Source organism: Arachis ipaensis, chromosome B4 (genome assembly GCF_059453495.1).
Source record: "Arachis ipaensis isolate K30076 ecotype BB chromosome B4, ASM5945349v1, whole genome shotgun sequence".
Classification (NCBI taxonomy): Eukaryota; Viridiplantae; Streptophyta; class Magnoliopsida; order Fabales; family Fabaceae; genus Arachis; species Arachis ipaensis.
Window position 1 is genome coordinate 125,763,643 of NC_142439.1, and position 15,084 is coordinate 125,778,726.

The following is a 15,084-nucleotide window of genomic DNA, read 5'->3' on the forward strand; positions in this document are numbered from 1 at the left end:
TTATCTGCAAATCTCTCTAAGTTGAAATCTTTGGCTGATGAATAATTATGCAAAGTTTTCATTCCCAATCCCATAGCGCCACCAAGCATGAAGAGAAAGTTGGAAACAGAAAAGGCTATCATTGTAGTTAATATCTGTTTAGCAAGGCATCATACATAAAAATTTTCAAGGGATTTATTTATTTAACTTAAATACGTATAAGACAATGAATATATAAAACGTTTCTCAAACCAAAACGGTAATCCTTTCCTTTCAAGCCTCAAGCAATCAAATACCCTCCCAATCAGCTGTTTCTGCCTACACAATTCAATATAAACATGGTATAGCATTCTGAGTTAAGCATCACGAGGTAAATAAGAGTTTTGCAATGTAAATCATTTGTGCTATTAGTGTGAATTATAATGTGGTTTAGCGTGCATGCTTCAATAATGAAGTTTCATTCCACGGCTTCCTTTTCTGAAAAATCCAATCTGCTACCATTTCTTATGAAAAGGTGGTCATTATTGTTGGAGAATTATTTTGCATATAAATTGAATTAAAATAAGAGCCTACTGCCTAGCATAGGTGGTTGGCATGAAAAGAAAAAATTCTTGAGCTGAAGACAAACGTGATATTCAACAGGTGTCAGGTAATCTGGTGTTAATATTATTGGATATGTTCTCTCTAGAGAGACGGAAAACTGGGGTAGGTGTGAAAATGAAGGCTAGCATATTTTTACTCGTAACCCAAAAAAAAAAAAAAAAAATTGTAAAATGAATGTATAGTAGATGACTCTGTGTACTATTATTATCTTCATGCAGTTGTAATTCTCGATTATTTTACATTATGGACAATCAACTCCCATTTGGAATAATAATAATAATAATGATGATGATGATGATGAAAAAGGTTTTCATATAATAATATAATATTCGTTGTTAAAGAGTAGAAATTTGTATGAATGATTAACGGGAAGGCGTTTAGAAAAAGAAGGCAAATATCTGTGGTGATTGCATGTATGGTATTTGGCATCAATCGTAGCTAGCGACATTTTACCTTCCCCGTGATAGCAATGCTCTTTAGTGCGACAATAACATGAACAAACGAACATCTTAAATACTCAAATAGAATTACCATGAATTGGAGAATACATGTAGTGTAGTTTCTACTTCTAGAGATTAGTAAATTATTTTTTGTACCAAAAAGTATTTTCCTAACAACTTTACCACGTCCATATTATGTGTTTCTTATGGAGGGTAAAATTGCATAAAACTTTTTCCGCTACTTTTTATCCCATACTAAACATGGTGAAAAATTCCTAGCCAAAATTTTGTCATGTAAAATAAGAGTTCCTTGTCATAGCAAGTTAGTGTCACATATATGGATGAGATGTATAGGATTGAATGGTTGATCTATGCAACTTTAGGTCCACTTCCCTTATTTTTCTTCTTTTTTTTTTGCCCTTTTTTTCTTTTGGGACCCCACTAGGGAGAGCAAGACACTATTTTATAGTGACCACTATCACACACATAGGACCTAGGTTTATTTTACAAAATATTATTAAATAATAAATACTATTCAAGTATTTTGATTGTTGTTGCTGTGTGTGTTGACTGTTGAGTGTGGCTCCATTATATATGCCTCAGGAGAGTTCCGGACTTTTTCGTTTTGCCAGCTTTTATGAGTTTAGGCCTGAAAATTCATTCTTATATATATATATATATATATAAGGGTAACAGAATAACTAACTCAATCGAAAATTTTGGTAATAGATTTATAGTTTTTTTTTTTTTTAAATAAAGTATCAAGTAAGTTTTTAAGACAAAAATACTAAAATTTCTAAAGAATTAAAATATTGGATGTATAATTCCCTAAAAATGTGCAATAATATGCAATATTTGATGAGATTCATCTTTTTGTCGGAGATTTATAGTCCACTGTTACAATTTTTCAAAGACTTGTTTGATTTTTTTTTTTTTAAAAAAACATAATTTCATTGCACAATTTTCTCAAAAACTTATTTGGTACTTTAATTCATCGCAAAATTTTCTCAAAAACTTATTTGGTACTTTAATTTTTTTTTTATAGATCTGAAAATCAATTACAAAATTTATTAGGAACCTACTTTGTCTTATCATTCTATATATATTTAATGAAATTATAACTTTATCATAAAAGTTTATATTATATCCTTACAATAATATTCCGATTAATAATTGTGTTAGTGCATAAATATAGCTACACTAAAAAAATGCACTATATGTTTTGCATTAAAATTTGTCCATTTTTCATTTACCTAAAAATTGGAATAAGTTAGGACAATGATACAAACAAAAAGTTTTCTCTTTAATCCTTAATATTTCTATATTTATTTTTATCTTAAAGACACCTACTAAAAACAACTTAAAAAGTGAGAATTATTATTTTTGAGAAACCGAAATGATTGTGAGGGGTTGGTGGTGCTGAGCTGTGAAATTTGATATACTTTGCTTCATCACTTAATTCATCATCTCATGCGTGAAGCCTGAGACATTGTTCTTCTTTGATTTTGGTTTTGGTTGTTCAATGTGCATAGATTGAGTGCTTCACTCACACAAAATAATGAAAATAGTGACCAAACTTAATTTATTTAAACAGAGAATAATGTAATGGTAGCTTTACAGAAGGATACATAAGAATTATTTAAGATCATGCAAGCCACAAATAATTCATATGCTTTTCATGTTGCTTTCAAACACTCTTGCTAGGGTTTATTAGTGTAGAAACTAGAAACAATTAAATTTATTTTATATATTTTGAATGTATTGTTTAAAAATTTAATTTGATATATTACACAGTCGTGCAACTATAACCGTTTTCTTTAATGATCATTTACGAGATCAATATAAAAAATAGTTATTTTTTTAATATAAAGTTATGTGATTGAATGCACGTGTAAAATGATTTTATACTAACCGTGCATCAACATTAAATTCATTTATTTGGTAAGAAGAGCACTTCAACTGAAAAGGTACTAATAAATGTGGCTGCTGCTTTGACTGATTCGCAGCTCAAATCCATGGCACAAGAACTTGATTCCTTGATGCCACCATGTGCTATTCTTGTGTCTATAATCTGTGACTCTTTACATTGGACAATGAAATGTCACAGGCCAAAAACAAGTTTTTATTATTTTTTTTTGTTTTTGATTTAGTTTTTAGAATTTAATTTTGATGCAATATCATTACATATAATTACGTAATGTCACGTCAACAAAATAATTATATTAACATTATAAATAGTAATGTTAAAGAACGAATACGATTACAAACGTGCAAAATATTTTATACTATTAATATATTAAAATTTAACTTAGTTTTATTTTATCTATCATGATTAAAATGATTAAGCCAGCTATAAAATTTTAACCATACTTGAAAATTATAATTAAAATAATAAAAATAATATTATAAAATCACTTAGTAGATTTGAAGAGTTAAAAGAAAAAAATATTAAATTATCACAAATAATTTATTAAAAATGATTTTAATGAAGGCTAGTTCTAATAGCACAAAATTTTTAGAATCAATACAAAATCTTCATTCTAAAATAAGTTTTATTTAAGAACTCAAAATCCTAAAGAAAAATATATTTATCATAAAACTTTTAAAAATTATTATCATGTTAATAATTTTTCACAACTTAAAAATAGATATAATTTTAAGGACAAATGATACAAATAAAATATTTAAAATTTATATTTACACAAATATAATAATCTGAAATATGTTATATTTGTGTCCTAATTGACTCTATACGTAAATTGTGATTTACATGTAAGTGCTTAAACGTGATAGGCAGCTACGATTTACACAAAGTTCAATTAGGATACAAACATAATTTGTTTCAGATGGTTATATTTGTATAAATATGAACTTTAAATATTTTATTTGTGTTATTTATCTCAATTTTAATTCTTAAAAAAATAAATCATTAATAATTTTTTTTTTGCCACATCTAATAAATAAAATTGAACAATTATTTAAAAATATTGTAATTTTGGTATAGGAGCCAAATGATGAATTTGGGGGGAGGGGGGAGGGGAGGAAGGTTGATCAAATTAAAAAAAAAATGTTGTTATATACTTAAAATAAAATAATAAAATGGTGTAATCTTAGGTACTATAAACACCACAATCATAGAGATATAAGTTATAACCGAAGAAAGATTTTTTTTTTTTTTTAAGTACATTACATATTATTAAATAAACATACCAAAAACACAACAAATGACACAAAATAAAACGGATGAGGGAATTGATTATTTTTATCAATGGGGGTTGGAAAAAGAATTTATTGCAGTCAAAATTATGACGACTTTCTGTCTTGACTTGATTACTTGCATTACATTGACCCTTTTTGGGTGCAGATGCCATCACTCACCACCATGTCTTAGTTTTTATTTTTAGTAACGTAATTATTCTGTTGGTCCTTTTGTTTTATTAAATTTGTAATTAGATTTTATAATTTTTTAATTAAATTTTATATTATTTTTAATTTTATAATTAGTTTTTTTAGTGTAAAAAGTATTAAAATTAACTAAATATTTTTTCGTAAATTAAAGATATTCACAATTAAAAATTCAACTAGATTTTTGACCCTATATTTTTTGAAAAAATTATTTATGAGTATGTATTTAAATAGGTCTTTAAAAAATATGGAATCATATGTTTTCGTCTCTAAAAAAATTTGATCGTTAAGGTCTCTAAACTTTACAAAATAGGTCATTTTGTCACATTTTTTAAAACCTATTTATCCAAGTGAAAACAACAAAATTGACTAAAATAGAAATTTATATGTCTTGTTTTTATAAAGTTCAGTGACTTCAACATAATAAAATTTTTTAAGAGACGAAAATGTTGGATGCAAAATTTCTTAGGACCTATTTGGATATAATACTTTTTTTTATTAATTTTAATATTTTTGACATGAGAAAAATTTGATTATAAAATTAAAATCAGCATAAAAATTCAATTAAAAAAAATATAAAAATCTAATTACGAATTTAATAAAAATATAATGACTAATAAAATAATTAAACCATTTAGTTATTTTGTTTTTGCATAGTTGTATCTTTGAAGCCACAGTTCAAAGAATCATAATAAAGTTTTAATTAGCAATGATGACGCAGACACATCAACAAACTTAATCACCAATGTTCAAGAACCTGATTATTTCAATTCCTAATCATACATACATTCCATTTAATTAATATTTTTTATTAATATTCTTTTATGACATGGTACAAATGATAACATTAAAGTGCAGCATCAAAAACCAAATTTAATAGGAACATGGTTGCAGCACACATTGAGGAACAAAGGTTAACAACAAAGAGATCTTGGTCTCCGATTCAATTAAATGAATCAAAGGGAATAATGGGGTTGTGGCTCTGCAAGTAACCAATCTGTGCCCACAAACATTTATACCAAGCTCTTATTTCTTTTCTTTTTTTTTTTCAATTCAATTGTTAATATTTAGGTACTATATTGATATATATTATAAAATCGATTCTTCCAAAAATTTAAATGAATAGAAAAAGATAGATAAATAATTATATTCTCTAACATATCTCTTCACAAAAGAGTCACTTTTGAATTTTGCAAATATAAAATCAATTCTTTCAAAAATTTAAATGGATAGAAAAAGATAGATAAATAATTATATTCTCTAACATGTCTCTTTACGAAAGAGTCACTTTTGAATTTTGCGTGAATTTTGCATAGGCATTTTTTCTTTTATTACTGACCTTATGCTAAATTCTTTCTTTTTTGCGTGAATTTTGCATAGGCATTTTTTCTCTTTTATTACTGACCTTATGCTAAATTCTTTCTTTTAGAATCAATAAGGATCGAACTTATATTCTCTAACAATATCAAAAGAACACTTTCAACAATGTGCAAATGTTAGAACGAACTAAGAAAAACAAGTTGAAAACAACCCCACAAAAGTAGGTGCTACATTTTATTCTTTGTCAATGGAACAACTTGAATTCAGATCACATATATAATCAATTTTTTGGCTGCTAAAATTTCACACCACAATGAATCACAAAAAAGAAAGGAAAAAAGAGATGACAGATTTACACAAAAATTCTATGTTACTACCACCAGTACAATAAGCCAAAGAGAGCCTAATGGTATGTTTGGTTTCTCATTTATAAACCTCAAAAAGCCATGGTTTTGACAGTAACTACTCCGAAAGTTTTCACCAAAAGCCATGGTTTTGGTGTTAAAAACAAGAGAACCAAACAGGCTATATAAGCAAACAAAAAAGGACAAAAGGTGTGATTAGAAGAATTTTCCTGATTACAGTGAATGAACTTGAATAATGAGTGGGAAAAAGAGCAACTGAAGAAGATTTTGTGGCCAAAAAAGAATTATTGGTGTCAGGGTGCATATTCATGTTCAAGGGTTGGTTGTGTTCTTGTAACTGTTGCAGAAGGTGCCATTGTATCTCCAATGGAAGTCATGTTAAGAGCTTCTCCTACCTCTGCAGCCCTTTCCATTTGTTGCATTTTCTTCTTTTCTTTGTACTTTTGAATCCACAAAACTAACAATAACAACACCACCAACAATGCAAGACCTCCCAACACAGAACCAACAATGATCCACACCTTCTTGTGACTCTTCTTCCCTCCTCCTCCTCCTCCTGCTGCTGGCGCAGGAGCTGGCGATGGAGCCGAAGGTGATTCAACCACAATGGCAAAATGCCCTTGTTGGGAAGTAGAACATGTGTTGCCTTCTCCTGTTACATTGGTGAAATTGGAAGTACCCTTTAAATCAAACCACACACATTTCGCAACGGCGCCACTAGGAACCGGCTTCACATTTCGGAACTTGATCAATACAGGGTCACCATATGCTTTGACATCATCTAGTTCTGGTAGATTCCTGGCTGATAAATCTGAACCATTATAAGCTAAAAGTCCCAAAATTGGAGCCAGATATGTGTAATTTTCCAATGGATAATACTTTCTGGACAAATCTGAATTCCCCAAATTTTGGTACACCAAAACCAACCTTTCTACATAAGGCCTCTCAATGATTCCTTTGGGGATCTCAAACTCATTGTAATTAGGATACCCTTTTCTCCTTAAACTTCCACTCCTCAATCTCAATGCTGAAACCTTAATCCCATTCAAATTTGAAGGAAGCTGAGCATTGTAAATTGTACCTGTTTTTGGCTTCACCAAAGCATTGTGTGCATAATGCTGAAGAGTTGCATCAAGGGCCTTTGCTCCACTTGGTAAAGAAGAATCAGCAGCAGTAGTGTGAAGTGGTTCAAAGCATAGAAGAAGAAAAAACATAACTAGATTTGTATGAAGAAGCCCCATAATATGAAAATTTACCCCCTTGGACTAATTGTAGGAACACTATTATGTACTGAGAAGATTGTAACCTAGAAAAAGAGCAATGAATTTTCTTATTTCAAAATCTCAGAGACCAATTCTTGAAAATGGAAACTTGTAGCCAAATTTTGCTGCAATAAAGGGAAATATGCTTCTGGGGTTGGAGAATAAAGGCAGCAATGACCGTTTCAGCCGTTACAATGCAACACTTTCCCCTCAAAAAGCTACTTAATGCTTTGGAATCTTCTTCAGTTTCAGGGCATTTCATTTCATTTTATTTCCTCTTGTCAACCCCAAAAAATCAGAACTTGCAATAAAGGGTGGCAATTAAGCAAACAATTGCTGTGCAAGGCTCAAGGGAGAAATTACCAGAGAAAATCACAATAAAGAAGCTGGACTGAAAAACCATTCAATGCTTATATTGTTGAAATTGAGATCCAAGGCACACACACCCTTTTGGATTTGGCAATGGTACTGTGAAGATTGAAGGCAAACTAACACTAATTACCTGAAAAAAATTGACCTTTTTTTCCTGGGGGGGTTCCAACATCACTGAGGAACTAGTTGTTGAAGCTGAAAAGTGAAGAAACAGCATGCACCTTAAGACGCACTAGAATCCAAAGTTGAAGATGAACTAGAGTCCCCATTGTGGTGAATCTTGGGGATAATGACTCAGAGACACATGTTAATGATCCTCCTCCATAGTAGTAGTAGCAGTAGATGCTGCTGATGATGATGATGGTAGATTCAGTGATTCACTTCTTTTACTTTTTTTTTTTCTAATTAGTTCTATGTACAGTGAATGAGAATGTGAATGGTTGCTGGTTATACAGCAACTGAGACTTTCTTTTTTTTCCCCTTTTTTTTCTATGAATGATGAAAGAGAAAGAGAAAGAAAAGAGGACAAGAAGGAAGGGTGTGAACTGTGAAGTGTGTGTGAACTGTGATGAAGAAGTGCAAGTTGTGACTTTTCTAGAGAGAGAGAGAGAGAATGGGAAAATGGGTGCATGTTCTTATTTGTAAAATAGAAAAAATAAATTATCTACAATTAACTAACACATAAGGCTAAAAGTTAAGGTAAAAAAGAAAAATCTGCTTCAGTTAAGGAATTAAAATATCCTTTTAGATTTATCAAAATTCTGTTTACATATATTAGTATACAGATATTTAATCATAGGTATGATATATGTATATATTTGTAAACATATTAACTTAATAATTATCTTTTTTTATCCAAATAAGTAAAAGTATAAAACTTTTTATAATTATTCTAATAGGAGAGCTAAAAACTCACATGCAAGCTATCACAGTATCATGATATGGGTAGCAATCAATTTTTTCCTAAAGAAAAAAAATGATTTTATAATATTTGAGATAAGTAAAGATAAAATTCTGATATTATATTATATAATTATTTGTGTAAAAATTTTAAATTAATAAAATGAGACATATAAATAATTATATATTTAATAATATTTAAATATATATTGTTTCTTTTTTAGTGTTATGTAATTCTTCTTGTATAATTAGGGTATAACATAATTTTGATTTCTTAAAATGGTGTTAAGATTTTTTTTTCTGCTGAAAAAAAAAACTTGGAAATACCACCTAACTTTTGTGTTTTACAACAATAAAAAGGAATTTTTTTTAATTAGCAAATAAAATAAAATAAATTATTTATTTATTTGCATTTACTATGTGATACTACTGCCACATATGTTTTAAGGTAGGGTAATGTATTTTTCTGATACATAGAAAGCATTTTCTTTTTCAGTGTACAAACAAAAAACAAAACCTAAAATATCTGTGAACCCAAAAAACACATGATTATTCCTTTGAGTCTTTTGACGAAAATAAAATAAAACAAAATAAATCCCATATTTCATTTGTTGATATACTACTTTCTTATTCCTCAAAACCCCGCTCCTGGTGGCTCCATACATTTTTAAATAAATTATATCTGTTAAATTTTTTTATATATATTTTTTGGTTTAAAGATTGTTTTTTAATTTCCTTTTCAAACACTAGTTAAAAACATATATATGAAGGAATTGGAAAAAAATAGTAACAAGGTAAGAAGCAACAAAAGGATAATGGCAATATCAATATCAAGTGATGAACCTACCAAAAATAGAATCAATTTATAGTTGCATATTTGACAAATTCTGGTTTTGTTAAACCATGGGTAGGAATGTTCAACAATATCCCAATAAATTAGGATAATCTCTAAGAAAATTTATATTCCTTAAATAAATTTAATGGGCTTGTCGTCACATTTATATCCTTAATTATTGAAACAATAATTTTGGACCACCAAATTTTATACGTAATCAAGTCCAATTAAATCAGGATATACACGATTTTTTTTATTTATTTTTTTTCTTTCTATCTTTTTCCTCTTTTTTTATTTTTAATTTAATTTTTTTTCTCTCTCCCTTCTTCTTATTAGCATCACTGGCATCATTTTTTTCTTTTTCTTATACATTTTTTCTTGTTTTATTTATCTTATTTATTTATTTATTTATTTGTGTATTTTTAAAAATTTTATAAAAGAGAAGAATAAATAAAAACATAACACAAAAAATGATAATAATAAAAAAAATGATACCAAAATTTTTTAGATAAAACATAGAAATAAAATAGAAATATTATCAAAATTTATTATATAAAACACGAAAATTTTACCACAATAAACACATAATTTAAATGAGGAATGCTCTCATAAAGACATATAAAACGTCTCTTTTTAAAGATATTTTTTTAATAATTAAAATTTAATACATATAATCACTTAAATTATATTATTTTTGTCAAAATTAGGTCAGACAAATTAATTTGACCGAAAAATAGTAAATCAAATTTTGAATTTGTCTAAATTAATATTATTTTTTCATAAAAAATTACTACAATACCCCTATTATATAAAATGACTAAAATACTCTTATTATATATATTAATTTTGAGAATTCTAAATTCTAGTCCTTTTCTTCTCTATGGTTATAGGGTTAGAATTTAAAGTTTTCAAAATTAATATATATATATATATATATATATATATATATATATATATATATATATATAATAGAGATATTTTAGTTGTGTTTTATAATAAGGATATTGTAGTAATTTTTTTATAAAAAAATATTAATTTATATTGGTTTAAAATTTAATTTATTAATTTTTTTGCTAAACTAATTTATCTAGTCTAATTTTAATAAAAATAATATAATTTAATTGATTATATGTGTTAAATTTTAATTTTTAAAAACATTTTTAAAAAAAGACATTTTTGACATCTTTATTTAAGTGGCTCCCAATTTAAATTGCTTTTCACGCTACATTGCAAGATAGTTTATTATTTAAGAGTTAGGAATATATAACTTAAATTTAAAATAAATTTATTTAGATAAAATTATCTATTTTTAAAATTAAAACATAAGAAAATACGAAAAAAATTTGTATCAATAACAAAATATTAAAAAGAAGAATTAGAACATGTTCAGTGAAAGAAAAAGAAAATAAAATATAAAAAAAAAAAGTAGAAGAAGAAGATATATTATGAAAAATTTTAGTATCATACTTAAAATTTTTAGGTGCTATTTTGTTTTTGATAACTTTTAATTAGTTAAGAAATTTTTTTATTATTGTTAAAAAGTTTTGGTGTTAAAATTTAAAATCTTTTATGTTAAATTTAAAATATTTCAGTGTTATTTCTTTTATCAATTCTACACCCTTCAAAGCTTCTTTCTTCCTATTTTTCATCATCGTCATCTTTTTTTTTTTTTTCATTTTTTGTTTTCACTTTCTTATGAAGAATAAAAACAAAAGATAAAAGACTTATACCAAAAAAAAAAACAAAATACTACAACAAAATTAGAAGAAAGAAGAGATGAAGAAATAAAAAAATACATCAACAGCAGTAGAAATAGAAAAAATGACAAGAAAGAGAAAACACACAAAAAAAAATGGAAAAAAGAAGTGTGTAAAATTTATGCGTATTTTATGTGAGTGATTTTTGTTAAAATTAAACCAATTTGATTGGCAAAAATACTTAGATGTATAATAGAATTTTTATTGAAAATATTTATGTTCTGATTTTTTTTTTTGTTAATTTTTGAATATATTAATTATAGTACTTAAAACAGTTAAAAGTTTATTATATTTTAAATTTCTTTTACTAATTTAATTTCTATACGAATACTAATTAGACCCGTCCTAGCCGTCCATATTTTTAATTAATATCTATTTAATTCGGCCAGGAAATAAACTTTAATTTAGAATCTTCATATTTAATCATAGTATGGTTTAGAGATCAGAGAGATGATTAGAAAATTAATTATTAATATTAAGAATAAATAATTATTTTGGCATTCGAAAAATTTTGATATTGATAAAATAAATTCTAATTTTTATTTTTGATAAAATAAATTTCTAAATATTTAACAAAATAGTCTAAATATTTAGATAATAATGATTAGTTAATTTTATCAAATGAAGCTGATATTTAAGAGTTTATTTTGTTAAAAATAAAAATTAGAATTCATTTATTAAAATCAGAATCTTTCAATTACTCTAATGTTAATTTCATCCAATATGATTATTAATGAAAAAGAAGTTCAAAAAAAGTCACACTGGTATATTATTAGTAAATCATTTAATTAAATATGTGCTGCCATATTATTTTCTGATCTTTTTCCCTAATGATTTTCTCATCACTGGGTTTTGGGCCATTAAAATAATAATTGGTGGTAATCATTTTAGGTTCAGTGAGTATGGTCTCTTTGAATTTGTTAGTGGTGGTAGTTGTAAAAGCTTCATATTATTGAACTGAGTATATTATTTCCCATTAATACAATTTATTGTTTTATAGAATTATTAGAAATTTAACCCTAATAAAATAAGAGATCTACCTTGCTATCTACCGACTGGATCAAAATTTATTGGTAGTAAAAGTCATTATACCATTCGAGTTAATAAAAATGAAGACAACGCATGGAGGAGGTTGATGAATGTAAATATATGATGGTGTTCGATATAATTTTTTAGTTTAATTAATTTTAATGTATTGATATTGTAAAATATTTTATATAATTAATTAATTATGTTTTTTTAGATAATTGTTTATATAATTAATATAAAAAATAATTATTTTTATTAATATAATATTATATAATTAAATATATATAATTATTTTATATTAATAATATATTAAAATTAAATTACATCTTTTTATTTGTTTCTTAGCTATATATATAGTTATATACCAAAAGATAAAGAAAATTAATAAAAATGAAATATATACAAGTGTCTGGTTAGTATTATGAATCTTATATTATCAAATAAGGATATGGTCTTTTATGGTTTCGTGGATTTCAATAATTCCCACTTATGAGATAGTTTTTTAATATTAAATTAAACCATTCAATTCTAATATGATATATTCATTTATAATTTATTAAAATTTATCCGATTTAATATGTTTGGATTTATTTAGACTGCTAATAAATATGTAATTCAACAACAAAAATAAATCATATTGACTGATTATTATTTTTTTTTTTTGGGGTAAACTACTAAAATATCTTTAAATTATTTTGTCAATAATAAAAATATCTCTAAATTTTATTATTGACAAAAATATTTTTAAATAATTTAAAAATATGTAAAAAATACTTAGCGATGATTAAAGAAATCAAGAAAAAAAGTAAGTTAATTTAAGAATGTGTGATTTTTGTTACTTTTTAAATAATTTAAGAATACTTTTCATCGATAACAAATTTTGAGAATATTTTTTATAATGATAAAATAATTCAGATATATATATTTTTTAGTTTATCCCTTATTTCTTTTTTTTTTCTTTTCTATTTTTGAGTCATTATAAACTCAACCTTATCGAAATTCACTACGTTTTAGTAAGTAAAGGACTGAATTTAAAGTCCTATCTCAATCCAAGCGAAAAATGAAATATACTTTATAAGAATACCAATCCTTCTCTTGTAAATATTTTCTCATGAACGAGTATAAAGACTTTATCATCATCTTTAATATAAAAAATTTAATCCTGATGAGCAGAAAAGGGTCATCTCTTACTCAAATAATGGGGCAAGTTTATTTAAAACCTTTCTCCTTTTCTAAATTACTTTATAAATTGGAATAAAATATTAAATTGGTCATTTATATTTGAATGTAATCTTATTTTGGTTTTTGAAAATGATAAATAAATATATTGATACATCTATAGTTGATTTTGTACTTCTAAAGCTTGTACTTATTCTTCAAATTATCGATCTTGTTCTTATACTGCTGTTATGTAGGAGATTTCGTTAATTATTTAACTTTGACCTCACGATCGGACTACATTGAAGCTAAATAAAACTTTTTTGGATTCAAATAGGACACTTTAACAAAACAGGATTACGCCCAAATGTAGGAGACCAATTTAGTACTTTACCCTTATAAATTTAACGAGTGACACTATATTTCCTAGGAATGTACATGGATCAGATGAAATTGGGTTTGCTTAGATCCGAATTTGGCCCTAAATAATGACCAAGTTTATTTTTTAGACCTTTACCCGTTCCTAGTTCCATGATATCTTACGACTTTCGGGTCACTCTAAAACCGGGTCTAAATCGGTAAAATCCGGATATTGATAAACTTTATGTCAAAAAATTATGATGCACTTATTTATAAAGAAAAAAAAAACTTGTTATCGAGAAGTTGATATTCATTTGAAGTTGAATTTGTCCATAAATTCTAATTTCATACTTCTTTGATCTATTTTCTAATTCAACTTATAATTAATATAACATAATATTGGAATTAATTTAAAACATATATACATTTTTTAGTCTCCTGACGATGCATATGGATTGGGTGAAGCAAGGTTTACCTTGACTCGGACTCGACCCTAAATAATGACCAGATATATTTTTGAGACTCTTGTCCGATTCTAAACTCGGTGAAATCACACCAAATTAGTCCACAGAGTGTTCGAATCCGGATTGAGTCTTCAGACTGGATCGAAATCGGACCATGTACACCCTAATATGTACAAATATTTTTATAACTAAATCTAATCAAATTGGTGCAAAGTTTAGTAAAAAAAAAAGTGTATTACTCTTTTTTTTTTTGTACTTTTCATATCACACAAATTCTTATTGGAGAGTACAAAAATTTATTGATATATCACAAAAATTTTCAAAACATAATACAAAAAATTTTGCACATAACACAAACTTATCAATATAGCAAACAAATTTTTGTACATAATACACAAATTTTTGCTGTAAATATATTATGTTAGTTGTGTGAGTCAATATTTTACATATATAGTCCTCCAAAAATTTTTGTTATACATCAAAATTTTTATGCTATGCACTAAAATTTATGTGATGTGTATTTTATTGATATAGAATACAGGTTTTCGCATATAGCACACAATTTATTGTTGCGAATGTATTTTATTAGTTGAGTGAGTCAATGTTCTAAATATGTAATTCTCCAAAAATTCATGTATTGTACATCAAAATTTTTATACTATACAACAAAATTTATGTATTATGCGTATTTTATTAGTATGGTATATAAATTTTTGGTGTAAATGTATATTGTTATTTGGATTTAGATCCTTTAAATTTTGAATTTTATTTTAGAAAGTGAAGTATGATCTATCATCATTTATTTTATGGGTGGAATAAAAAAAAATATGAGAAA

The 15,084-nt window shown here is 26.1% G+C and overlaps 1 protein-coding gene across 1 annotated transcript; it reads right to left on the reverse strand.

The window, feature by feature from the left end:
* Window positions 1-5,947: 5,947 nt before the first annotated feature.
* Window positions 5,948-8,352, reverse strand: LOC107639740 (transmembrane protein, putative (DUF1191)). The gene has a single exon (XM_016343328.3). The coding sequence runs from the start codon at window positions 7,351-7,353 to the stop codon at window positions 6,406-6,408; it is 948 nt and encodes a 315-aa protein (XP_016198814.1). The 5' UTR covers window positions 7,354-8,352; the 3' UTR covers window positions 5,948-6,405.
* Between the last annotated feature and the right edge of the window lie 6,732 nt (window positions 8,353-15,084).

Bases quoted from the DNA above. Each gene is read 5' to 3' on its own strand.
- LOC107639740 (XM_016343328.3), bottom strand. From the start codon at position 7,353: ATGGGGCTTCTTCATACAAATCTAGTTATGTTTTTTCTTCTTCTATGC.